Source organism: Pongo abelii, chromosome 4 (genome assembly GCF_028885655.2).
Source record: "Pongo abelii isolate AG06213 chromosome 4, NHGRI_mPonAbe1-v2.0_pri, whole genome shotgun sequence".
In the NCBI taxonomy this organism is placed as follows: Eukaryota; Metazoa; Chordata; class Mammalia; order Primates; family Hominidae; genus Pongo; species Pongo abelii.
Window position 1 is genome coordinate 187,373,135 of NC_071989.2, and position 25,582 is coordinate 187,398,716.

General features: G+C 39.4%; 2 protein-coding genes across 6 annotated transcripts in view; one reads left to right on the forward strand and one right to left on the reverse strand.

Moving 5' to 3' along the window:
* The window catches only part of CLK4 (CDC like kinase 4), a 27,464-nt gene continuing 1,882 nt past the window's right edge, over positions 1-25,582 (reverse strand). Inside the window, exons 1-13 of one of the 5 annotated variants that reach the window (XM_002816298.5) lie at positions 23,654-23,786; positions 19,995-20,155; positions 15,301-15,523; positions 14,088-14,178; positions 13,627-13,693; positions 10,471-10,587; positions 10,217-10,383; positions 9,543-9,637; positions 9,163-9,292; positions 5,116-5,198; positions 2,027-2,106; positions 578-668; positions 1-489 (exon numbers count right to left, since the gene is read on the reverse strand). In XM_002816298.5, coding sequence (XP_002816344.1) covers positions 349-489; positions 578-668; positions 2,027-2,106; positions 5,116-5,198; positions 9,163-9,292; positions 9,543-9,637; positions 10,217-10,383; positions 10,471-10,587; positions 13,627-13,693; positions 14,088-14,178; positions 15,301-15,523; positions 19,995-20,155 — 1,446 coding nt within the window. In that variant the 5' untranslated portion in view covers positions 23,654-23,786 and the 3' untranslated portion in view covers positions 1-348. Of the gene's footprint in view, positions 490-577; positions 669-2,026; positions 2,107-5,115; positions 5,199-9,162; positions 9,293-9,542; positions 9,638-10,216; positions 10,384-10,470; positions 10,588-13,626; positions 13,694-14,087; positions 14,179-15,300; positions 15,524-16,583; positions 16,643-19,119; positions 19,166-19,994; positions 20,156-23,653; positions 23,787-25,582 lie in introns of those variants that run through there. The other 4 variants (XM_054556337.2, XM_054556339.2, XM_054556336.2 and 1 more) reach the window with 4 other exon arrangements.
* The window catches only part of LOC129059679 (microtubule-associated protein 4-like), a 13,029-nt gene continuing 8,646 nt past the window's right edge, over positions 21,200-25,582 (forward strand). Inside the window, exons 1-2 of the mRNA XM_063724592.1 lie at positions 21,200-21,227; positions 23,011-24,355. Coding sequence (XP_063580662.1) covers positions 21,200-21,227; positions 23,011-24,035 — 1,053 coding nt within the window. The 3' untranslated portion in view covers positions 24,036-24,355. The remainder of the gene's footprint in view (positions 21,228-23,010; positions 24,356-25,582) is intronic.

The following is a 25,582-nucleotide window of genomic DNA, read 5'->3' on the forward strand; positions in this document are numbered from 1 at the left end:
TAAAGTAGTCAAGATTTCCTTTTACTCAAAAAAAAATCACTTCAGAGGTGACCTCCATGTACAAAAGGCAAGATCAATCACATTTGTCACTGGACACAAAGGATATTTCAAAGGTATTTAAAAATGGTAATTTCAAAAAGAAAAATTAATTTTAATTTTTCTACTGCATTATCAAGACCATACTTGCTTAACAAGTTAATTATGCTATTGATACAAAACATACAGTATTTACACTTAACTGTACAAAATAATTTAATGTTTACAAAAATATTAGAATGTTTAGTTGACTGACACAGTCTTAAGTAATCTCTTCTAGAGAAGTATATAGTAAGACCACTGATTCCCATTTCATTTCTTTTTTAATAAGTCAAAGAAAGGATGCTGCAATGCTTCATCCAAGGTAATTCTTTGAGTTGGATCATATTCTAACATTCTTCGAACCAGGTCAAACAGTTTCTCATGTTCTTCATCATGACAAAGCATAAATTCCTGGGGGAGAAATGTTTTTGTTTAAAAAAAAATTTAGTAATAGTGCAAACATGTGGTTTATTTAACCTTTAATCTTTTTTTCTTTTACCTTTAATGGTTTGCAGCGTCTCCTAACATATCTACCAGCAGAACTGTGTTCATCCCAATCTAGCTGGTTATGGTGAAAATACTTGCGTTTTCTACAGAAAAAAAAAAAAGTCTGGATTAGTAAAATAACAAGAGTTGTATCTTTACCCTGCACCCATGAGGGGAGACATGGAAAGCAGCTCTCTCTAGGTGTACAGACTTATATAATATATATGCATACAATTTTTAAAAACCTCAGTAACAATTATATATCAGACATCTTATATCCTCCACCCCGTGAGGTTTTAGTCTCTCAACTAAGTTGTTCCTAACTATCACACATGGAACAATGTCAGCTTAAAACTAGGGGCCCCCTGGATCCAGTCCTAAAATTCTGTTTTCACTAGATCTAGAATGGGGCTGGAAATCTTTATAAAGAACTCCCTCGGTGGCTTCTGCGATGAAGCTGTGTTTGGAAATACCACCTTGTCTAAGAATATACAGCTGGTTAAGGACAGAATAAATTTCACACTTAGAGTGATATGATTCCAAAACACAAGCTTTTCCATATTCTATGTATTATTTTTACGTCACCTTAAGAAAACATTTATGCAAACGTAAACTTGAGTTTAAAAAAAAAAAAGCCATTTTGTTTACTAGATCAGTGGTCCTCAACCTTTTTGGAACCAGGGACTGGTTTCATGGAAGCTGATCCGGAGAGGAGGGATGATGGTTTGGGATGAAACTTCCACCTCAGATCATCAGGCATTAGATTCTCATAAGGAATCTTCATGCAACGTAGATCCCTCGCATGTGCAATTCACAATAGGGTTCACATTCCTATGAGAATCTGATGCTGATCTGACAGGAGGTGCAGCTCAGGCAGCAATAATGCTCACTCACCCGCCACTCACCTCCTGTTGTACAGCCCAGTTCCTAGGGGTTGGGGACCCCTGCACTAGATCACGAGGTAAATATTTTTTATTATATTAGTTTTTAAAAACATGGCCTAGTGCAGTGACTCACACCTGTAATTCCAGCACTTTGGGAGGCCAAGGCAGGCGGATCACCTGAGGTCAGGAGTTCAAGACCAGCCTGACTAACATGGTGAAACCCCATCTCTAATAAAAATACAAAAATTAGCCAGGCATAGTGGTGGGCACCTGTAATCCCAGCGACTCGGGAGGCTGAGGCAGGAGAATCACTTGAACCCAGGAGGTGGAGGTTGCAGTGAGCTGAGATGGCACCACTGCACTCCAGCCTGGGTGACAGAGTGAGACTCCATCTCAAAAAAAAAAAAAAAAAAGAGTAAGATGCAGTTAGAAGTTACCTCCAGTACAGGAAAAAAAAAAAAAAAAAAAGTCAAAATCTATAATCCTTGGAATCAGCATTACAACAACGTTGGGTTTTCTGTAGTTTGAATATATGCTATTGCACGTATCCAACAAAAGGCTTTAATCTTAAAACATACCTTGTTTTCTGAATCATGTGTTGTGGTATAGGTCCTAATATTCGTTCCATCATTGCCAGGTGCTCTTTACTATCATGAGTCTAAAAAACGTAAGGAAAAGAAATTTAGACTCTCCATTTCCCTACAGACACAGTAACTTGCTTAATCTAAAATCTTAGTTTCCTTCTTTATTTGTATTTCTTACACTGTTTAAAGAATAACTGGGCAAGGTTACCAGAAAAACCGTCTCCTCATTTAATCAGCTGCTTAACCAAAATTAACACCCAGTACCCAATGAATAGTTCACTTGTTAACACTTACTACTCCCAGGCAACAGACATACATACAGTCCCAATAATTCTCTAAACAATTCTGAGCTAGGTATGTGGGAACATGAATTTCAAAAAGGTTAAGATACTACCTCAAAGTCATATAGCTCATATATGAGGAAAGTTAAGCTATCAACCCATCTCAAAGCACATATCCTTAAATTAGACAGTAACAGAGGCGTGGCTAAAGTAGAATACAGAAAACTGTCAAACTTACAGCTGGAATGGTATGCTTCTAGAGCAGAGGTTGGCAAACTTCTGTAAAGGGCCAGATAGTAAATATTTTAGGCTTGGCTGGTCATGAGTGGACCCTATTGCATATTCTTCTTCTTTTTGTAAAAACAGGCACCAGGCAGGATTTCACCATGGGCCAAAGTTTGCTAACCCTTGTTCTGGAGAGCAGAGGCTGTATGCAACACTTTTAAAAGAAATCTATCAACTACTGTGCCTTGTATATTGCTTCCAAATCATTGTGATACATGACAGGAATAAGTAATACTAGCTTCACATTTTAAAGAAATTCCTTAGTTTAAGAGTATTTTGCAGGGTGGAGTTAAAATATAAACCACCTCTCAAATAATATATACTTCATTTAAAACTCAAAGTGATTTATAATCACAAAATCACCTGAAGCATCCATTTTATGTAAGTCAGATTGATGAAAGCATTCACTTTGCTTAACTTTTTCTTGACCCTACGGCTCACCACTGCAAAACCAGACAATACCTCCCAGAACTGATCGATAACCATGATTCTAAGACATCAAACTTATCTATAAACTCAGAGTACTTTTCAACAGGATCTCTACAGATTAGACAGAAACAGAAATCTGGTGAGGTGCCCCACGAACAGGGAATTCATCATTGTGCAACAGCTGCCTAAGTGACTCTTAGCCCATCATAGCTGCATGCCCCCTGCACTGCTCTAACTTCAAATCTACCTCAACAGTACTAGCTGGCATCTCCAGCCCCTCTTCCCCAAACAAAACAATACAATACCTTGATCATACCACAACCCTACTTAAAGTTCTTCAATGGTTGCATCACCTAAAGCTTTCAAGAATTTAGATTTCAGGCTGGGTGCGGTGGCTCACACCTGTAATCCCAGCACTTTGGGAGGCCGAGGAGGGCAGATCACTTGAGGTCAGGAGTTCGAGACCAGCCTGGTCAACACAGCAAAACCCTGTCTCTACTAAAAACACAAAAAATTAGTGGGGTGTGGCAGCTCGTGCCTGTAGTCCCAGCTACTTGGGAGGCTGAGACATGAGAATCACTTGAACCTGGGAGGCAGAGGTTGCAGTGAGCCGACATTGTGCCACTGCACTCCAGCCTGGGTGACAGAGTGAGACGCCATCTCAGGGGGAAAAAAAAAAAAAAAAATTAAGATTTCAGATGTAAGTACAACTTAAAGACAGAGTGGAAAAGAAAGTAGAGTTTCCTACTTTTTGTTTTACCAATTGAGGACTTTTTATTTTTAAAAGCAAACTACCAACAACTATGACTATCATTACATAAAAGAGACATTAAAAAAAAAAAAAAAAAGCAGGAGGGATAATCTCTAAATAAGGGTCAGAATGGCAACCCTAGACAACCATGTTCATTTTGGACCAGTCTACTTTTGGAATCCACTGACTCTAGGATCAAACCAATACCTTGCGAAGTCTTTTATGAATTGATCCTTGCCTATTGTTATAATTTTCCCATTTATACAAGACACTCTGACAACGCTATTCTTCCCTGAGTAGAATATGTTCCTTTACTCCTCTGTGCATTTACAGATACTATTTCTTCTTCCTTATATGCCCATTGCACTCCAGTTTTCTAACTCCTCCTCCTCTTCCTATGTTCTCAGTGACGCCCTCTCTAAAGAAAGTAATTATTAACCTTTCCTGGGTTCTCCCTACCTACACTTTCTGTCTTTCTTTTTTTTTTTTTTGCAACAGAGTCTCACCCTGTTGTCCAGGCTGGAGTGCAGTGGCATGATCTCGGCCCACTGCAAGCTCCGCCTCCCAGGTTCACGCCATTCTCCTGCCTCAGCCTCCCGAGTAGCTGGGACTACAGGCGCCCGCCACCACACCCGGCTAATTTTTTACATTTTTAGTAGAGACGGGGTTTCACCATGTTAGCCAGGATGGTCTCAATCTCCTGACCTCGTGATCCGCCCACCTCGGCCTCCCAAAGTGCTGGGATTACAGGTGTGAGCTACCGTGCCTGGCCCTCCCTACCTACACTTTCTACATTGCTCCATCACAGCAAATGCTACACTATACTGCAATAGTTTTCCAATGTCTTTTGCATGACTTGAGAAGATGTTGTCTCTTCACCTTTATGTACTTATACTTAGAAATGCCTAAGACATTATACATGCTTAATACTTAAGAGTAAAATACAATCCCTTGTTGTTCCTGAATTCTTTTATAAAAAGGAATAAGTGACTCGTTCATGGCCATATTGATAGTCAAAATAACTAGAACTGAAAACTGGCCACATTAACACTACTGCAAATTTATGAAGAAGCTCTACAATTTAAAAAAGGAGACAGTATGAACCATATATGAACCACGTGTTACAAACACTAATCACATGCAAAATTAACTATCATCACTCACTCATAGTAATATTTCATTCAACTGTGGTTTTAAAGAATGACCATTTTGCCTAAGTTTTAATCTCAAGAATAATGATGTATGGCAGTTTTCCAATATGGAAGTCAAAACTTTAGCATACCTTTAACGTTTACAATTTGTTATGAATTATTAAATGGAATTTACTAGCCACGTACCTGAAAGACTGTGAAACCAAGGTAATATTCAATAAGAATGCAACCTATGCTCCAAACATCACAAGGCTGAGACCAACCTAAAGCTATTTTAAAACAAATAGAAACATTTTACTATGCAACAACTTTTAATTGACAGTACATTAAATCCTTCTCTATATTGAGTGCTCCCTTTACAGAACCCATTTGGGAGAATGACACCAAATTCAGGGTTTATATTTCTAGTTTTGCAGCAAATGCTCTTCAACACACTCCATAGTCCATATGCTCACATCAAGACACAGTATTCTAACTAGGGAGGGGCGCATGTTATGTAAAATAAAATGGGGCTACCATTTTCCAACTATACAACCAATTCGTGCAAATATTCCATAGTTTCTGAACTGTTTATATAATGGGAGAGCACTGCTGTTAAAACCATTATTATGCTCAGTTCATGGTTAGTCCAAGAATTTTTATATTTTATTAGCACAAATACAGGTTTATAATTATCCTCAGAATGAAATTACTAATCCCTTATCAATTATCATCAGCTTGATGCATGAGTTTACTTCTTCCGTTAAGGGAAATATTACCGTTTTGCACAAATTGTATAAAAAGTATAATGGGAATTTTAAGCAGTTTCACCTATAAGCAGAAATTACAGACACATTGGAGCCCAGAGAGGGATCTATATATAAACATCAGGGCTGTCTATACATGATTTTATACACTTTCTCCTTCAGAATTCTCAATGACAGTATTATACAGATCAGAATAAAACATCTAGTCTTCTTAAATCTATACTGACTGGGAAGGAGAAAGAACCAACCACATAGATATTTTAATAGTTCAAAGATCAAATATTTAGTAAAAAAAAGTATAAATAAAATCTACATTCAAAGACATTTCAATTACTTTCATTATCACTGAAGTTAAAGATAAAAGAAGAAATATATTCAAGTCAATATATAATGACTTAAGTCATTTTTGTTAACCACCTGCTCCAGTGTCTATCATTTGAACAAACGGATAATAATAGAACATGGGCCAGGCATGGTGGCTCATGCCTGTAATACCAGCACTTTGGGAGGCCGAGGCGGGTGGATCACGAGGTCGGCAGTTCGAGACCAGTCTGACCAACATGGTGAAACCCCATCTCTACTAAAAATACAAAAAAATTAGCTGGGCGTGGTGGCAGGTGCCTGTAATCCCAGCGATTTGGGAGGCTGAGGCAGAAGAATGCCTTGAAACCGGAAGGCAGAGGTTGCAGTGAGCCGAGATTGCGCCACTGCACGCTAGGCTGGGCAATAAAGTCAAAACTCCATCTCAAAACAATAAATAAATAACAAAAATAAAAAATAATAAAAATTTAAAAATATATATATAAAAATTAGTTGGGCGTGGTGGTGTGCACCTGTAATCCCAGCTACTCAGGAGGCTGAGGCAGGAGAATCGTTTGAACCCGGGAGACAGAGGTTGCAGTGAGCTGAGATTGCACCACTGCACTCCAGCCCAGGCAACAGAGTGAGACTCTGTCTCAAAAAATAAATAAATAAATAATGGAGCATGGTTTCTACCTATTAACACATACAAAATCCGTAAATGCTAGAGCTCAGACCTCATAAAAGTTTTATTTTTCGACCAGGCACGGTGGCTCACACCTGTAATCCCAGCACTTTGGGAGGCCAATGCAGGCGAATCACAAGGTCAGGAGTTGGAGACTAGCCTGGCCAATGTGGTGAAACCCCATCTCTACTACAAATACAAAAAATTAGCTGGGCCTGGTGGCGGGCACCTGTAAGCCCAGCTACTTGGGAGGCTGAGGCAGGAGAATCGCTTGAACCCGGGAGGCAGAAGTTGCAGTGAGCCAAGATCGTGCCACTGCACTCCAGCCCGGGCGACAGTGCAAGACTGTGTCTCAAAAAAAAAAAAAAAAAAAGTTTTATTTTTCAACCACTCCTATCTCCCAATTTAGTTTTTTCCCAGGTGACTGTAATCTTCTGCAATACACCATTCTAAATCATCTCATTCTTGGATGAGTTAGCTTTTATACCCAACATGAGGCCAACTGCCCACTTCAACTCTAGTTGAACCTGACTACATTTTCCTCTCCAATTGAATTACGCCTTCATCCTCACTCCAGAAAGGTCCAAACAAAGGACGTTTCTATTCTCCCAATCTCCTGATTCTTTCTCCTCAAGGCCAGAGACTCCAATTTCAGATTTGTACTATCCCTTGCTTGGCCACATTTGGAACTTTATTATTAATAAGATTGACCATATTCTGGTGGGTGCGGTGGCTCACGCCTATAATCCCAGCACTTTGGGAGGCCAAGGCAGGCGGATCACTTGAGCCCAGGAGTTCGACACCAGCCTGTGCAACATGGCGAGGCCCTGTCTCTGTTATAAAAAACATAAAAATTAAAAAAAAAAAAAATCCTTGGCCAGGCACAGTGGCTCACGCCTGTAATCCAAGCACTTTGGGAGGCTGAGGCAGGAGGATCACCTGAGGTCAGGAGTTCGAGACCAGCCTGACTAACATGGTGAAACCCCATTTCTACTAAAAACTATAAAAACTAGCCGGGTGCGGTGGTGGGCACCTGTAATCCCAGCTACTCAGGAGGCTGAGGTAGGAGAATCGCGCAAACCTGGGAGGCGGAGGTTGCAGTGAGCCGAGATGGTGCCACTGCACTTCAGCCTAGGTGACAAAGTGAAACTCCATCTCAAAAAAAAAAAAAAGGGTTACTATATACTATATTTTACTCAATCTAGGATAGCATACTGTACGATGCACCACTGTTTCATATACCAATAACAGAAAAGATGCCAAATATTTGGGGAAAAATCTGATTCTTAAAATGAGGAATCTATTGCCTTCTAATCTCTGAAAATACCTCTCTGTCCACTATCTCTTCCCATATTGCTTTCTTTTACCCTTACACAGTAGCTCCCTTCAATTTGTACTAAGCAGAAATCCTATTATTATGCATTTAAAAGACAAGCTCTAGAGTTGTGCTTGTTCAATATGGTAACCACTAGCCACATGTGGCTGTTTAAATCTGAAATTTAAATTAACGTAAATTCAAAACTCAGTTCTCCTCAGTCACATTGGCCCCACTACAAGGTAGTCAGTCACGCACAGTGACTAGTGACTACCATATGGGACAGTGCAGAAATGGAACATTTCCATCATCAAGGGAAGTTCTGTGGGCAAGAGCCGCATAGCATTCTTGATTTCCTCACCCCTTTACTACTCTACTCTAGGTAAATATCATGAGTTTGCTTTTACACTCCTATTCTGAACTACCAAGTCCCGTTGGACACACAAAAAAAGTAAAAAGTATTAAAATACGATTCCACAAAAATGCTTTACAATCTAACCTCAGTTGGACCTAACTTTAGGCTAAGTAATCAGCTTACTACATTCAACTCTCTTGATATGCCTGATCTGAATGTTTCCCAATGTCTCCAAGCTCCCAAGCCAATCTCTGACTTCCCTGATTTATTAACACGACCTGGTCTATAACTTTTAATGTTGAGGCATAACACTTCCTTAATAAGTCCCTTCTTATTTGAAAACTCTGCACCTTAACTCATTTTCTTTCCCAGACTTTCTCACATCAAGGGTTATCACAGGAGCTCTCTTCTTAGAGAAGCCCCTCTTTCTTCTCTTGACCTTTATCCATCCTATATCTAGACATCTGCCAACCAGTTTCCTCAGTATTTTTACCAGCCATGTGCTTTTGTGATGGCATGAAAATAGGTACTCATATAACTTCAAAATCACATTTTTTTGATGCATTTAGCTAACACAGCCTGTTCTCTTATGATCATTTAAGATTCACTTGTTCAAAAATAACCACCACCTGGAATATCTTTCCCAGACAGTATCACATGTTTACCACTCAGGAAAAGTATTTATAGCAATGTCCACACATTTTTTATGAAAATAGAAAACGTTTTCTGAATCCTGCTAAGAAGATCATACTTCCCCACCCCACCAGTAAAGCTGTAAAGAACAAAAATCTCTTATTCAATTATAATATCAGAAAGCCAGGTGTCTACTGACCCAAAATGACCTCGGGAGCTCTGTAGTGCCGGGTAGACACCAAAGTACTGTGATGTTCATCATCATACGTTGCACTTCCAAAGTCAACAACTTTGATATCTGTGTTTTTCAGTGTGCGTTCATCACGTTTCTAGAGAGATACAGTTGAGTAAATATGAAACTCAATAGATATATTTTATAGCACTACTCAAAAGGCCAGCACATGAATTATCTTCTTGATTGTCAAAGTAAGCTCATGAGAAAGGCAAAGAAGGATTACTTCTTTTTGGTTAAACATCAGGATATAATAAGGCTCAGAAGTGAAATTCCTCATCCAAAGATCATCAAGTTAAATTAATTTTAAAGGCAACCACCAAAATTAAAACAAGTCTTTAACTTACCATTTTAGAATTATATTTGACTACATAGTCAGACTTCACAAATAAAATATTTTCAGGCTTCAGATCTGTATGGGTTAATTTATTATGATGTAAAACTACAAGAGAACAAAAACACATTATTAGTTTCACTTACAAACTTAATTTGTACCAGCAGGGAAAGGAGGACTGGCAAAGGATACAGTGGTCAAGAGACGTTTCATCTTTACTTGTAAAATGTCTGTTTTTTAATGACAACATTTGGATATATAGCTTGTATAATAAAAACAAGTTTTCTGGTGCTTAAAGATTTATCTTAATTGTTAAGGAGGTACAAACATAAAAAATATTTAAAAATAAAGATTTATCGCTGGGCACGGTGGCTCACGCCTGTAACTCCAGCACTTTGGGAGACCGAGGGGGGGCAGATCACAAGGTCAAGAGATTGAGACCATCCTGGTTAACACTGTGAAATCCCATCTCTACTAAAAATACAAAAAATTAGCTGGGCGTGGTGGTGGGCACCTGTAGTCCCAGCTACTCGGGAGGCTGAGGCAGGAGAATGGCGTGAACCCGGGAGGCGGAGCTTGCAGCCACCCGAGAGTGCCACTGCACTCCAGCCTGGGCGACAGAGCGAGACTCCGTCTCAAAATAAATAAATAAATAAATAAAAATAAAGATCTATCAAGTGTACTTACAATTTATTGACTGGCAGATCTGATACGCCATCTGCCTGATGTGGTCAATTTGAAATGGCAGAAAGCTGTTTTCTTTAATGAAATCATAAGTACTAAGTCCCAGCAGTTCAAACACAATACAGACATGACCATGATGATCAAACCATTCTAGCATCTGGACACATCGGCTAAAACAGAGCAAAATACTAATTCAGTTTATGGAAATCTGAATACTTCATGTAATATGATGGCGCCTAGGTTAAAGTTATACTTACAAGACACTATTGGGATCAGTACTATTTAAGTGCTCTAATACTTGGATTTCTGAACGAGCTGCTTCACGGTAACGGCCTACATTTTTTACGATTTTCACTGCTACATGCATGCCATCCCTTAAAAATAAAATTAAGATAAAAATGATAAATGTACAAGAGTGAGTTGAAGCCATGTTATGCTCTAAAGCATAATCTTAATTACCAATTCCTCTATGCCATTTAAAATAATCTTTCAGAACATATAGCAGATTCCATATAACATCTTCTCAAAACATTTTGATAAAATACTTTATATGAAGTGATAATTCCCTTAATACTTACGAGTTTTAACGTTTGCTCCCAGAATTTTAAATTTAATTACATTTTATGCAACAACAATTTTAAAATATATATACAAATGTAAACCAAAAATAGGACATGCTACTGTTAAAAGCATTCATTCATTTACCAGGCTAGGCCTACTCTGTGCCAGGCAATGCATAGATATTAGTGATTAAAAGACGGGGTGTGTCCCTACGTACTTCAAAGTCTAATGGAAAAGACAGACAGAAACAACTTAGACTTCTTCACAGAAGAGGTGACACAGAACTGAGTCCTGAAAGATAGCTGGGAGTTTGTCAGATTGGGAGGGAAACACCCAGGTAAAGGAGACCCCAACTCTAAGTAATGAAGCCCAGAAAAACCTTAGCAGATGCACTGATGCAAGTATACAGAAACCGCTACAGGGGAGAGCAGTGGGCTTTAGACTGGGGCATCTGTAAGAATGCTTCCTGAAAAGTATAGAGCCATAAATGTTTCAAATCTTCAATTTCTTTTTGCCTTCCTTTTTAAACCTAATCTACCTACAGACGAGCCAGCAGTCAAGCCTTCTTTTTCACTATTACCCTTCCACTTTACAAAACCATGCCCATCTCTTACTAGTGTAACAAGATGTATGCCCTAGGCTATAAAAAACATTTGGGGGAAACAAACACGTATTCCAATGGCTGGATACAAAACCTTTTTCCACATCCAGTGGTTTCCAATTCATTGCTTTCAACAAGGCCCCAATGAATGTGAACTGATAAGTCACTAAAGAAAGTTTTTTAATATTTGCCATATACCTCAAGACTTAAAAGAACTCTAATAAGATTACTGTGACAAAGCTTCTACTCCTATCTATTTAATTATATGACCAAAAAGTTTTCTCAGTGCTTGTATCCATAAAAAAAAGAAAACAGACAATGCTAAACAGTCAGATATTTATCTATGGCTACATGTACTCATTTTTTTAGAGGCCTCAACTGCCCCAATGAAGGAAACATTCCAGGCCAGATGTGGTAAAGGTGTGTGCCACACGTGACTACAGGCTCGCACCTGTAATCCCAGCACTATGGGAGGCTGAGGCATATGGATCACTTGAGGCCAGGAGTTCCACACCAGCCAGAGCAACACAGTGAGACTCCATCTCATTAAAAAAAAATTTTTTTTAAGATACATTTCATTAAATAGACCAAGACTTAGACTTTCAAGAAATTCTAAAAGGACATTAATGGGATGACTGGTGAAATGTGAATAAAGTCTGCAGATTAGTTGGCAAAATTTGAAAACATATGTATGTAAAATGATAAAGCAAATCTTATAAAATGTTAACATTTGGAAAATGGGTTAACATTTGGAATATATGGGAATTCTTTGAACTATTTTATCAATTTTTCTGTAAGTCTGAAAATATCTCAAAATACTTTAAAGTTCAATTTACATTCACATATTTGTTGCAGAAAAGCAAAATGGGATAATTTAGGACAGTATTTATGGAAAGTGAAATGACAATAAATTCAATAATAAAACATTTCTAAGTATTCAAGAAGAGCTTGTTTATGGATGATGGTAGGTATCAAGCTGCTATGGTATTTAGATTCCCTGAAATGCATTTAGAGAGAGGTAAGTTTTAATTTTTTAATATTAATATTTACAACAGGTTGGAAATTACATCCTTCCCAAATAATTTATGATAAAAAATTTTGTCATTTTAGAAATGTGCAGTTTCGCAGAAGTTCTAAGAGCTTCACTTACAAAAGTTTTCAAGCCACAAAATAGAGGTCCTAGAGGAAAACGGTAAAATGAGGCAGAAAGGGTCAAATCACAAACTTTATTCTCTAGGCCCTAGATAATAAAATTTCTTTATAGTTTAGGAACCTAACTTAACATTGCAGATTAGACATGCTTTATTGCCTCTATAATCTGAAATTGCCAAATCTTGTATACAGGGTCAAGGGCCTCAGTTCTGGAGTTCTGGGAAATTCCTTCACTTGAACATCCACTTTAATTTCAATGATTTCCCCCTGCTGAAATTTGTCATCATTCTTTTTTTTTTTTTTTGAGACGGATTTTCACTCTTGTTGCCCACGCTGGAGTGCAATGGCACAATCTTGGCTAACCACAACCTCTGCCTCCCTCCCCTCCCGGGTTCAAGTGATTCTCCTGCCTCAGCCTCCCAAGTAGCAGGGATTACAGGCATGTGCCACCACACCCGGCTAATTTTGTATTTTTAGTAGAGAATGTATTTCTCCATGTTGGTCAGGCTAGTCTCGAACTCCCAACCTCAGGTGATCCGCCTTGCCTTGGCCTCCCAAAGTGCTGCGATTACAGGAGTGAGCCACCGTGCCCGGCAGTCATCATTCTTAAGATCCACATTCATGGTAAATAAATCATACACAGTTCAAGAAATTTTGGTGAGAAATTTACCCCCCAACACACGTGGCTACCATTTAAAATATATTCCATCTTGGCCGGGCACAGTGGCTCAGGCTTGTAATCCCAACATTTTGGGAAACAGAGGCGTGCGGATCACTTGAGGTCAGGAGTTCGAGACCAGCCAGGCCAACATGGTGAAACCCCATCTCTACTAAAAGTACAAAAACTAGCTAGGTGTGGTGGCAGGCTCCTGTAATCCCAGCTACTCGAGAGGCTGAAGGAGGAGAATCACTTGAAGCAGGAGAATCACTTGAAGCCAGGAGGCAGCAGTTGCAGTGAGCCAAGATAGCACCACTGCACTCAAGCCTGGGCAACAGAGGCCCTATCTCAAATAAATAAATAAATAAAATTTCATCTAAATTATGACTCTTTCCCCACCAAAAATATCAGAATGTTCAAAAAGGAAAAAAACAAACTTACATGCCATGATCAATGCACTCTACAACTTTGCCAAAGGCTCCTTCACCCAAAGTGTCCACGATTTCATCTAAAGTGAGGAGGGAAAAAGAGGTGTAAGTACCTGAGTACAAATTGTCTAGTAATTCAAACAATGAATGCTTAAGTGTGGAATATTTTCAAATGATCTCTATCAAAGCATAACTAAGGTTTCAGCACTCAAATTATTTTAGTTTCAGCTGCTACAAAAACAATTAGATAGAGCTATCTTTCTTGCTCTAATCTCAAATTCCACTATTATTTTGGAACTTTAGAATAGAAATATTTAAATTCTACAGAAAAGAAGAAATACAAAAGAACAAACAAACCCACAAAAAACAAAATAAAAAAGCAATGAAGAGTTCTTTAGCCCCCCGCTGACAAACTATTCTTAAAAAGATTATTCTTTCTGCAAAGTTTAAAAAGTGTTGAAAAATATTCTATACATCTTGCTCTTAGAACGTCTCCACTTTGACAGATCAGGTGACCCTCCTCATCATCCTCTATACTCCTGGATCTTTTCCTTCGGTGGCTCTTCTGGAACGGCAAGTGGGCAGCACCAAGATCGTCCAGCCAATCAATATATCAGAGTGAATTCAGGGCAGAATACGCAATTCATTCAGCGGGGAGATATTCAGGCATTCAGATAAGCACCAGGCCACGAACAGTTGGCAGGAGCAATTTCAAATTCAGTCCCCAGAAATTCACAGGGCACAGTTTATGTTACAGAAGAAAAACATGGCAAGGAACAGATTTTCAGATAAGATACTTAAAGTTGCAATAGAAAAAAACAACACAATTGTCTCTTTAAAATACTGATTTAATTGAAGTCTGAAATTTAAAGAATGCAATGTCATGATTTACTTATCTCTTGCTATAAATAGGATATGCTGTGAATTGAGATGTCTAGTTTGTCAGAAAAATGTTTTAAAATGTCAAGACTATTTGAAATTATTCTAATTTAGCAATATTTTAAAATATACACGATTAAAATAAAAGGGGAAAATAAAGGCTATTTAATTTCAATGTTCAATCTAATAAAAACTAGTTTTACTGAAGAAAACTTGGGGAGAAACTAATTCAAAGTTCTCTGTTCAAGCAGGTGAAGATGTCCGAGTGTTAAAAAAAAAAAGGGGGGGGGGGGCAGACTTTTTGGATGTTTCCCATTCAGCACCCATTTTCATAACTTCAAAAGAATGCATTGCAGACAACGATGCACTGTACTATGGAACTATAATCTATGCAGGTTAGCAACATTTAGGTATCCACCAGTGCAATGTTTCACATTTATTTTCAAGTACCAGATAAAGGCTTTCTAAGAAAAAAAAATGCTTAAGATGAAAGAAAAGATATGGGTGCGTGATTTTTTCATAAGAATATGTTACAAATACAAAAATATTCTTATTATTAAAATCAATAAACTCATTATCTGGTCTGCAGAATATGAGGAAATGTGGGCAAATGAGGGCTAGCTAATAAATATACAGATCAGCTACAAGAATTTGGAGATTTCCTTTAAGGATTTAAGTAATATAAATACAATTATAATATATCCAAATAGTATTTTATATACATATATAAAAAATTAGAAACTTATCAGCTCATTAAGAGTACACACAAATAAAACTCCACTCAAATTAAAAACAAAACCAATCATACCGAACGTGACTGATGACTTGAACAGTGTCTATTGCGCTTCCTTTTAGGACTGCTTCTCCTGCTGCGGACTGAAGATTTACTGCAGTGGATTCGATAACCGTTTTCAATGTCTCTGTGATAATGTCTAGGAACATATCCTTCACAGTAGTCATTCCTGTACTCGTCAACGTATCTCCGGTCCCGATAATCTCGCTCATTCAAGGACCTTGCTTCTAAATAATGACTGCAAACACATTAAAAGATTTCAAATTATTCTCTTCATTCTGCAATCATGTGGTTCAAACAAAACATTTTTCCCAAAAATTCTTAAACAGCTAACTCAATATAAGAAAAAAATTCAAACAGATGAATTAGCATTTACATGTATCTCATAAAGCTTAAGAAATAATTTTACTTTAACAAACAAGCAAATGGGCCCATTATAGAGACTGCTGTCAAGCACTTCACACCAAGGAATAAAGCTTGAGTCAAATCATTAATTCATGTCTAGTGTTTACTTGATTAAGTGTTCTTTTACCTTCTGCACCTGTATCTAAGCTGTCTTAATCTCTCACAGAGGTACAATCAGAGGCAGGCAAAAAGGATTCCCTTCTCTTTTAATGTAAGAGCATTTTAGATATCCCTGGCACAGAGAGAATTCCTTCATGAAAGGTATATTAGAGCTATAAGGAGCCTTAAATGTATTCCAGCCCTTTCATTTTACCGACGACTACATTAAGATCCCTAGAAGAAAAATGATTTGCCAAGGTTGTATAACAACATTAATGACAAAAACTAAAATATTTTCAAACCACTATTATACAGGCTAATTTTATCACACACATCATCTATCACGTCTCCTCTACTCTTTGCATTTCTAGCCTTGTTATTCCTGTTTGAGAAACAGACAACATAGCTTCTGAGGACTACCTCATGTGCCAAAGGCATCCAAAATATATCCCCCTAAAATAAGAAAGGGATCCTGTAGTTTAGGATTACAGTAGTTCCACCACCCTACTTCCCTTTGCATTTCTAATTTCCTGTCATTCCTGTTTGAGAAATACCTAAGAAACAACAGAAAACACCATCATCTAGTGCCACAGTGCTTTAATCTACAGATCCCTTTGAAAATCTGCTGAAAGCCATGGACTCTCTTCCCTAAGAAACACATAAACAAAACTTGGCAAGGAATTTCAGAGGTCATGGACCTCAGGATGTCAATGGATCCCAGTTAAGTGGCCTTGATCTGATGGAAAGAAAAGGACATAGATTCAATTGGCCCAGTTTCCCGTCCCCCTCTCTACCTGGGATGAGTGTCCTCTTCAACAGAGTGCGAAGCTTCAAGAGGGATGCACATGGAGCACTGAGGGAGAGAGGGGACACCTGCCCAGTCAGACAAATCGGCTAAAATAATCCTAACAAGCAATGGAGTGACGGATGTTGACTAGATTGCCCTCACCAACCCCTTTCCTTTCTCCAGAATATGCTGTCATTCTTTTTCCCAGGGGGCTGGTTTAGGCAGAAATAGAAGCATCTTTACAACTACTACCCAATAGGGCTAGCATCAAATCTAGGCTGGGGAGATACAGAAACCCGGTTCTCTTTCCCTAGCATCAGCTTTAAGTTGTATTTATTGGAGAAACAACTCAGGATATTTGGGTAAGACTGTGGGTAGTCTAGGTTAGAGATCTGATCAGTTGGCTTGAAACTGTCAGGGAGAGGCCACCAATACAATAAGCTAGACGTGACCATACTTTTAAGGGTATCCTTCCCGTAAAAGTCCAAAATCCTTCTAAAAACTAGCACTAACAATCTTTAGCTGGAATACTGCATGGAATTAGAGCTGCTAAGCCATAAACAACGTATAGAGTAACAAAACATGGAGTGAACACCATGAGGACAAACTAAAAGGATGAGAGTCTCTTCAATAGATAATGGCCAATGACCAAGGCTGAGAGATTATATAAACAAAGTCTACAGAATTACACAGGCTATGGACAGGGTAGACAGGATGAACAGACTGATTTAATTTTTTTAAATATCCACTGAATTCCCAGTGAATATTTCACTATAGCCTTTCAAATAGCCAAGACGGATGAGGGTAAGGGCATTCGTTTTTATATCCACACAGGTCCTGTGGGAGATAAAAAAAAAATTATATAAGGCAAAGTCCCTGCCAACAAATAATGAACAATTTGAGATTATTCACATAAAAATGAAACAAAATCCAACAATGTAGGAAATCCTAAAAGGTTATAACACATGAGTGCTTAGAGTCAGAGATGGGGAAAAAAATCTGTTTAAAATGGTCAGAGAATAATTACAAAAAAAAGATGGAAATAGAGTTGCATCTTAAAGGGAAGCCAGGATTTGGACAAAGTAGAATACAGAAGAAATTCCGGGGGAGAAGAATGGCATATTACCATCTTAAATTCATATGGCACTTTTAGCCACAATGGCTTAGAGATGGATTTGTCTATGCATTACTCAGGAAAAAGACAATCCCAGCAAGAGCAATTTTCACATAGGGGAATGTAGACAAATAAGTAAGCTGAGAATAGCATCGTTAAAAACCCTGCGCGCTAGGCTAAAGAGTATTTCTCAAAGGACGGTCTATTTATCAACAATATCAAATATGGAGTTCTTATTAAAAATGGTAACCCTGGGCCTTAGGTCATACTCACTGACTCTAAATCTGGTCAACATACCTCCAAGGTGATTCTTATTCACACTAAAGTTGGAGAATCACTGGTTTAAGACTTGATACTTTATGTTACAGGCTTCTGACCACAATATATAAAGGTAGGGTTTACAGCCACATCAGTCTTTCTAATGCAGAATGGATTAACTAAGCCTGTAGAAAGGGAGACCAATTCACAGGCTACCTCCAAAAGACAAATCATAAAGACACTATACAATATATATATGACAAATGGTTAAAATAATGTCATAAAAAGCTCTTCTAAATCAATAAAAAAAAATAAATAGGCTAAGAATAAAAAGATGTTCAAATGATCAATAAATATATGACAGCGGACAAATTTGTTAGAAATTTAAAAATTCATTTAATCAAAACATTATTCTTGGCCTTTCAAAACAGCCAAGATTGGTGAGAGCATGAAGGAGCACGTTGTATAATTTGGCAAACTCTCTAGAAAAAGAAATATGAACCTGTAGCAAGAAATAAGAGTTCACACCCTTTAACTTAAAAATGCTTCTTCCTGGAGTGTATTTTCAGGAAATAATCAGGGGCAAAGATTTAGAAACAAAGATTTTTTTAAATTATAATTTTACAGCTAAATAATGGGGACAAATTTCCTACAGAGATTACCATCTTTATACTTTTCTGCATTTTTCAGTTTTTTGTTATTTTATAAAAACACTCAAAGTTTTTGATCTTCAAAAATTAGAATATTCTGGATTATGGTGAACGTTGACCACCAAACACACCTGGTACAAATGTCAAAGAAGGCACTGGCCTGGTGGTTAACTGGACTCAGTATCATGTTTATGTAGTTAACTATGAGCACAAATGAACTGTTCATCACTCATCACTTCCTGTCTATATATACAACGTATAATTATCCTATGAATAACCAGTACTATGATGTTAAGCCTTAGGGTTTTTTGTATTTATTAATAGTGGAGTACAGATAGTTTTTTTTAGTGTACTGTACATTAATTATTAATTATCTCTGGTCTTTGAAATCCTGTCATAAACCTTCCCCCTTCCCCTTATATAACAATGTGTATGAAGCATGATTTGTCTGCACTGACTACAAATAAGCTCAGTTTGGCAGAACAAGTCTGTTAACGTGGAGAAGGAAAGAAATTACATACTGTTTTTTAAAGTAACCCCAGCTGGCTAATTTAGAAAGCAATCTGGTAAACAGTCCCAATGGAACATCTGCACAAAACAAGAAAACAGAACCAACAAAACAAACGAAAAAGGGAAATTAATGAAAGAGTGAAAAATTACCTAGCCTTTCTTTAATCACTTAGAACTTTAAGATTCCTTTAATTCTATATAAGTATATTACCTCCAAATTTTACACTGGTAAGAATACAATAAAACAGGACACATGCTGTTGCAAGTTTTTATTGAGGCCATTTCCCAAATTACTAGCTACTACCTACGCAAAAGAATAGTTCTTAAATAAAGCCAGCTTCTAAAAATCCCAAACAAACATATCCCTTGGCCTCATCTACAAATATAACCTGTACAACATGGTATAAGTGACTAATAATACATGCTGCTTTTCTCTGTTGGAATAACTCCTCCCCTATAAAACCCTATCTTATTTCTGAAACAATGAGCACTACAATATACCCATCTCCCTCCTACATACAAGTTAAAGGTACTCATTGGGCATTCTATCACTATTACTTAACTTTTTGTGTGTCATCTCCCTAATCACGTTACTGGCAGTTGGGACTCACCATGTTATTTAATACATTTTACATTCACTTACTGATCAACTGTCTCCTACCACTCCCAGGCAGACAGACATAAATAAGGATAAGAACTTTGTTTTATTCACAGCTGTAGCCTCAGCACCTATAGTCTAGTCTAAAATAAGTACTCAAATACTTTCTAAATGAGTATTTGTTGACTGAATTATAAAACAATTTGACAGATGAAAGCTATACAAGCAAATGACAAATCATTTAAAACTATTAGAGCTAAAATGCTACTAGTTCAAGAGTTAATTTACCAATCAGATTCTTTAAACTGGTGATGTGGTTTACAATGCCTGTTCTCTTGTGTGCTACTATGAGATCTCCTCTTCCGCTTGTGACTTCCACGGTAGCTTTCATGTCCCCAGCTTTCTCTGCTATCCCAATCAGGACAGTGAGTTCTTTTGGAATGCCGCATCTGTTGATAGAAATGAAAAGGGAATTGTGGAGGTTATAGATGTGTGATAGGTAAATTATTATATATTAATATTCTTTAAGTATCAAAACCCAACACACAGGGTCTTACAGGCGCCAAAATCTTTTTAGGTGGTAATGCTTCCCAAGGCACTGGTGTGTTGGATGACTGCTAAGAGGCATAGAGATCTAGTATTAAATTGTGGGTAATACTGATACTTTAAGACATTTTTTTTGAATTCTGATTACATCCAGGACAAATTCTCAGCTTGGTGCTTGTCTTCAACTAACACTTGCTAACTGCCTTTTTAAAAATTAAAAAAAAAAGGGGGGGGCCAAATAAAAAGGTTCAGGCCTAGTGTTTCCAGCAGACAAGTATTTAGCTAAAAATTAGTAACATTTTTATTTATCATTTTATTTTGTTACTTTATACTTATTAGTGATTTTCCAACTAAGTTATTGACATATTTTCTTTTAAAAATGTTAACATTAAAATGTGAGCTGATTTAAGGAGAAATAATATCAGTGTCATGCAGCTTTGGCGAAGTACTGTAATACAAATAACTGAAGCGCAAGACAAAAACACTTAGGGATACTAAATACGGGAGGTGACTTTGTTTTAATGGTAAAGAGCTATTCAATGATGAAGCTTCTTTTTCTCAAATTCTCCATAGTTCTTTTCTCTAAATCTCAGAATGACTCTAAGCTTTGAGAATATTAGTTCTGTGTGGATAGAACACAATAGTCAACAGAGAAACTGAAGAGATATAAAAAGGTGATTTTAGGCCGGGTGCGGTGGCTCATGCCTGTAATCCCAGAACTTTGGGAGGCCAAGCCCAGGAGTCTCAGACCAGCCTGCGCTACACATAGTGAAACCGTCTCTACGAAAAAATTTTTTTAAATGTTTATGTGATTTTATGAACTCATTTTCTCTATCCAACAAGTTCATTTTCTTATCCAGCAGTTATTCTTAACCTTAAAATCTATTTGTAGTAAATCTGGAGTAACTCTGAAAAAGAACTCAACCTACAAGGATGCACACTGAAGCATGGTCACAGTGAAAGCAAACGATAACAGTGACATCTGACTCTATTTACAAACTCCAGTGCATAACCTGGGTTCCTTCCAGGCTCAGCATCTGTGCTCAAACAATATAACCCCTATCTGTCTCTCCCCATCTTAACTATTTTCCAAAGCAGTTAAGTTTTAACAGTCAGGTCCAAATTCTGCTAAACAGGGTGAGTTTAAATGGTAAAAAGAGAAGAATTTCACAATTTAGCAAGGAGCTGAAAAAAGCTAAAACGGAGTAAAATCCACTTAGTTAACCTCATTCAGCTTGCCCAAATGACTAATAAGCAAACAAATGCAAGTAGAAATTTAAATAATTTTAAATGGATTAAAGGTTTTGAAGTGAGGCAGCTTCAATTCTTCTGGGAGGTATTCCACAAGAAAGTATGTGTCACGCCATCAGAGTCTGATTGCCACCAGACAGTCAGATATTTTAATTCACTCTCTTGCTGATTCTAATTCTATAGCACCCTCCTAATGTGGCTGTCAGCTTACTTTACAGAGGAAGAGAAGGCACTGATCAGGCCAAACAGCAATTCTAAAACTCTTGTTAGCGTCTCAATGGAAGTGAGCATTCCGGTTTGATACAAATGGAGTCACTTCCATATGGGAAGGTGACATGAATAACAGCACAAATTTACTTGAGGCAAAAGGCCAAAACACAAACTTTCTTCATTAGAGCTATCAAGAAAAATTTATGGCTGGGCGCAGTGGCGCCTCACTCCTTGAGCCCAGGAATTCGAGACTGGCCTGGGCAACACGGCGAAACCCTGCCTTCACAAAAATACAAAAAATTAGCCGCACATAGTGACTTGAGCCTGTAGTCCCAGCTACTGGGACAATCACTGGAGCCCAAGGAAGTCAAGGCTGCAGAAAGCCATGATCACGCCATTGCATACCAGTATGGGCGACAGTGGGACCCTGTCTCAAAAAAAAAAAAAAAAAGAAAATGTGTATTTCAAGTGCAGTTCTTCTGAAGCGTTCCGTCAAATACCAAAGTTGTATTTTAACCACATCAGGAACTCAGCTTGGTTAAGCATTTTTAAATCATAGCAAGCAAAATCTCATCTGATGACCCTCCATTACTATGAAGTTTTCTTGAAGACTTATGTGTCTTCTTCAGTTTTGTTTTTTCCTCTTCTACTGTAAGTCTGCCACAACCAGCTAACCTCCAGCAAAACAGAATTCTCAAATTATCAGTTAATACGCAAACATTAAAATAACGAGCTCCCTTGTGAGAGTCCAAAATTCTTCTCAAGTTCACTACTTCAAATGTAATTCAGCTGTTAGTCCCAGCCTCTGACCTCCCCCACTCACCCTGCAATGTTCAAAAATATTTTATCTGAAGGCACAAAGATCACCCGACCCACGTTCTATGTGGTAAGGTTCCTTCGCATACATAAAAAAGAAAAGCTATCTAGAATCATGACACTGCCTCTAATTAATAAAGGATCCTACATGCTGGAATAACTAGGTATCTTTCAAAAAACAATGACACAATGGATCTCATATGCAGATCCATCGCCACTGCCCTTAAGAGCCTGCAGTTCTTGACAACTTTACGCTATGTACATGGCTTAAAAACATCGAAATAGGTTACAAGTTTAGGATTGGATGGCTCCAAGAGGACTGCATTTAATGGGTTACAAGCCTGTAGGGGTGTGTAAAAAGCACAATCGCACAGGACAGTTATGAAGCAAGACAAAGTGGCTGGCGAGTTCAGTTTGCGGGGCGGTTTCCTAAGGATCGGATAAGCATATCTGGGCTATTTAGGCAACCAGGGATAATAAGATGCAAAACTACCAGAAACGCAGGTTCGCTGCAACAATGTTGTGTTCAGCATAGTACAGAGGACTAGCCTCCGCAAATTTCCACCTCTCACACACAAGCAGCTACTGCCCTCAACCACCTGGATTTGCACGGACGCCCCGTCCCCACCTCCCGGCTCCTGGGCACCCGGCCAGTGCCTTTGGCGCACTCAAGACAGGGGCAAATGCTTGACACTGGAAAACCCCCGAAACGCTACAGACGACCCAGGCCAGGAATCCAGGGGAAGACTTGATCTCCGACGGCACGAATGCCGGAGACGGCTCTCGAAGGGTCTCCCGACAGGTCCTAGCGCCCGCCGGCTGGAAGAGGTCCCGACAGGGTTAACCAACAGCCGCGCTCGCCAGCCAGCAGGGGACCGCGAGCCCACGGCCTCCGGAGCCGCGACGCGAGCGGCCAGGGCCCTCAGAGAAGGGTCAGCGGCAGAACCGCGACGCCCGAGCAACTTTCAGTGCTTCCGGCGTGCACCAGCCGAGCAGCGCCCCGCAGAACTCCCAACTCAGCTCCAGAAGCCCAGGCCCCTAACGCGTTCGTTTCTCCGACACCTGGCTCGGAGACCTAAAGACCGACAGCCGCCTGTCCCAGCACACACCATCTGCAACCCTACCTCCGCAAAAGCAAATGGCCCTTCGGCCGAGAAATGTCGCCAAACTGCCGTCTTCCCTCCTCGGCCGCTGCGACAAACACCCCACAAAATGGCGGCAGCGCCGTCGCCCTACAATCCCCCGGTCGCCTCTAGCACCACCTACGCCGCGCGAACGCGCCTGCGTGACAGAGCCTTGCGCGCTCCCGCCGCTCCACCTAAGGGCGGGGCTCCACGTGACGTAAGAGCGGGACCCGAGCCTCCACACTGCGGCTGCGCAGCCCAGGCATTTTTCCCACCCACCCCCACCAACGCCCCCGGTCCCGGGGCCTCTGGGCCGGGAGGGTGTTTACGTTCTCTACGGGCTTGGGTGGAACCGGGAAGGAACGCCCGTGTCCCGCCCTAAGTGTGTAACGCGTGTCTGCCCCCTCCCCCGGGGCAACTCCCGAAGCAGCCGGCACGCGACAACGGCCCCAAAACCGCCCAGGGCGGGGCCTGGCTGGTGCCTGGGCTGTTCCGTGGACTGGGTGCTTGCAGTCCAGCCCACTTGGCGCTTCCAGTCTAAGGTGGATTCGGATAAGAGGCTGTCTCAGAAAACAAGCTCAAGGGGTGCTTATCTTTTCAAGGCATGTGCTCCTATTCAGAACAAAACAAAAACCCGGAGGTTTCAGTGGAGACTCCTGACAAGGTTTTCCTGTTAGGATCCCTACTTCCTGAGCAGATAAGGTAGCTGGAAGTTTCCCTAACGAACTTTTCCCCATTTTTTTTGTCCCTGCGGGCTGATTTTATTCAAGGCAGAAAAATGTCTCTGAGCTAGTGATAGTCCGTTATGGGGCTTGCTTACCTCAGATAGGGTATTCTGCAGTTTTGAGAACCCCCAGGCAGTTCCCCCGTGTAAGTATGTAACATGAGAAATATTAGGGTCGAAGTCGGAGCCCTGTGGGGAACACTTAAGGGCTAGAGGGAAAGGGGCCTGAGAAGGAATGATCAGCAGAGGAGGAGAACCAAGAATGGGGTGTCAAAGCAAGGGAGGGCTTAAGTGAGGGAAAGGGTTTAGGTGAGGTGAGACTGAAGATCGTCGCGGGGGACGGCGGGCGGGGTGGCGGTTGGCTTCTGTATTCTGACGGGGATTCGCTGGATAAAAGGGAAAGCTAGAAATCAAAATTGGGAGGGTAGGGTTGAACTCTTGCGGGTATTAGCCCAATAGCATGTGGGAGACCTGTTATCCTGTTAGGTGAAAGGAGGGAACGGAAATACCTTTAGTGAACTAACAGGATAGAAACTTGTGCCATCTGGTTTGGGTAAGTAGGGTAAATTTAGATAAATCTCGGAGATTGTACAGCATTTCAAAAAGTAAGTTGATATGACAAGTTGAATTTTCATGGAGATTGCACTCCAAGAAGTGAAGTTGAAAAGAAACTTGGAAAATTGGAAGAGTAAACTCCTTATGCTACAGAATGAAACAAATGATATTATTTTCATCTAGAATAGCCACCATTTTTGCATCTACAAATATAAATCTTACTCATCCTTGAAGGGCCATTTCTTCAAGATGCTGTCTCTGACATTAGTTCCCACCCATTTCCCTGCTCCTGACTACTCCAGTTAGATGTGAAGTCCTCAAATAGTGGAGTATTTGGAGCCACCTGGTATGCTAACAGATTTTGCCCAAAGAGTGAAATGTATTGGTTCTACAATTGATTACACATCCTGTCTCAAGGGAATCTATTAGATAGAATGTTGAGCTGACTGGTCTGGGCTATAATACAAGGTAGAGTGGGGCTCAAATTGCAGCATATGAGAATGTGAATTCAAGCTGGCACCAAAGAATGTTATCCTGTTTGATGGAGTAGGAGAGATTCTGCCTCATGAGGTTATAAGAAAGTGTGGTCAGGACAGCCCACAATTCTGCTCAAAAAAGCAACACTATGTTAAAAAGCAGCGACTTGAAAT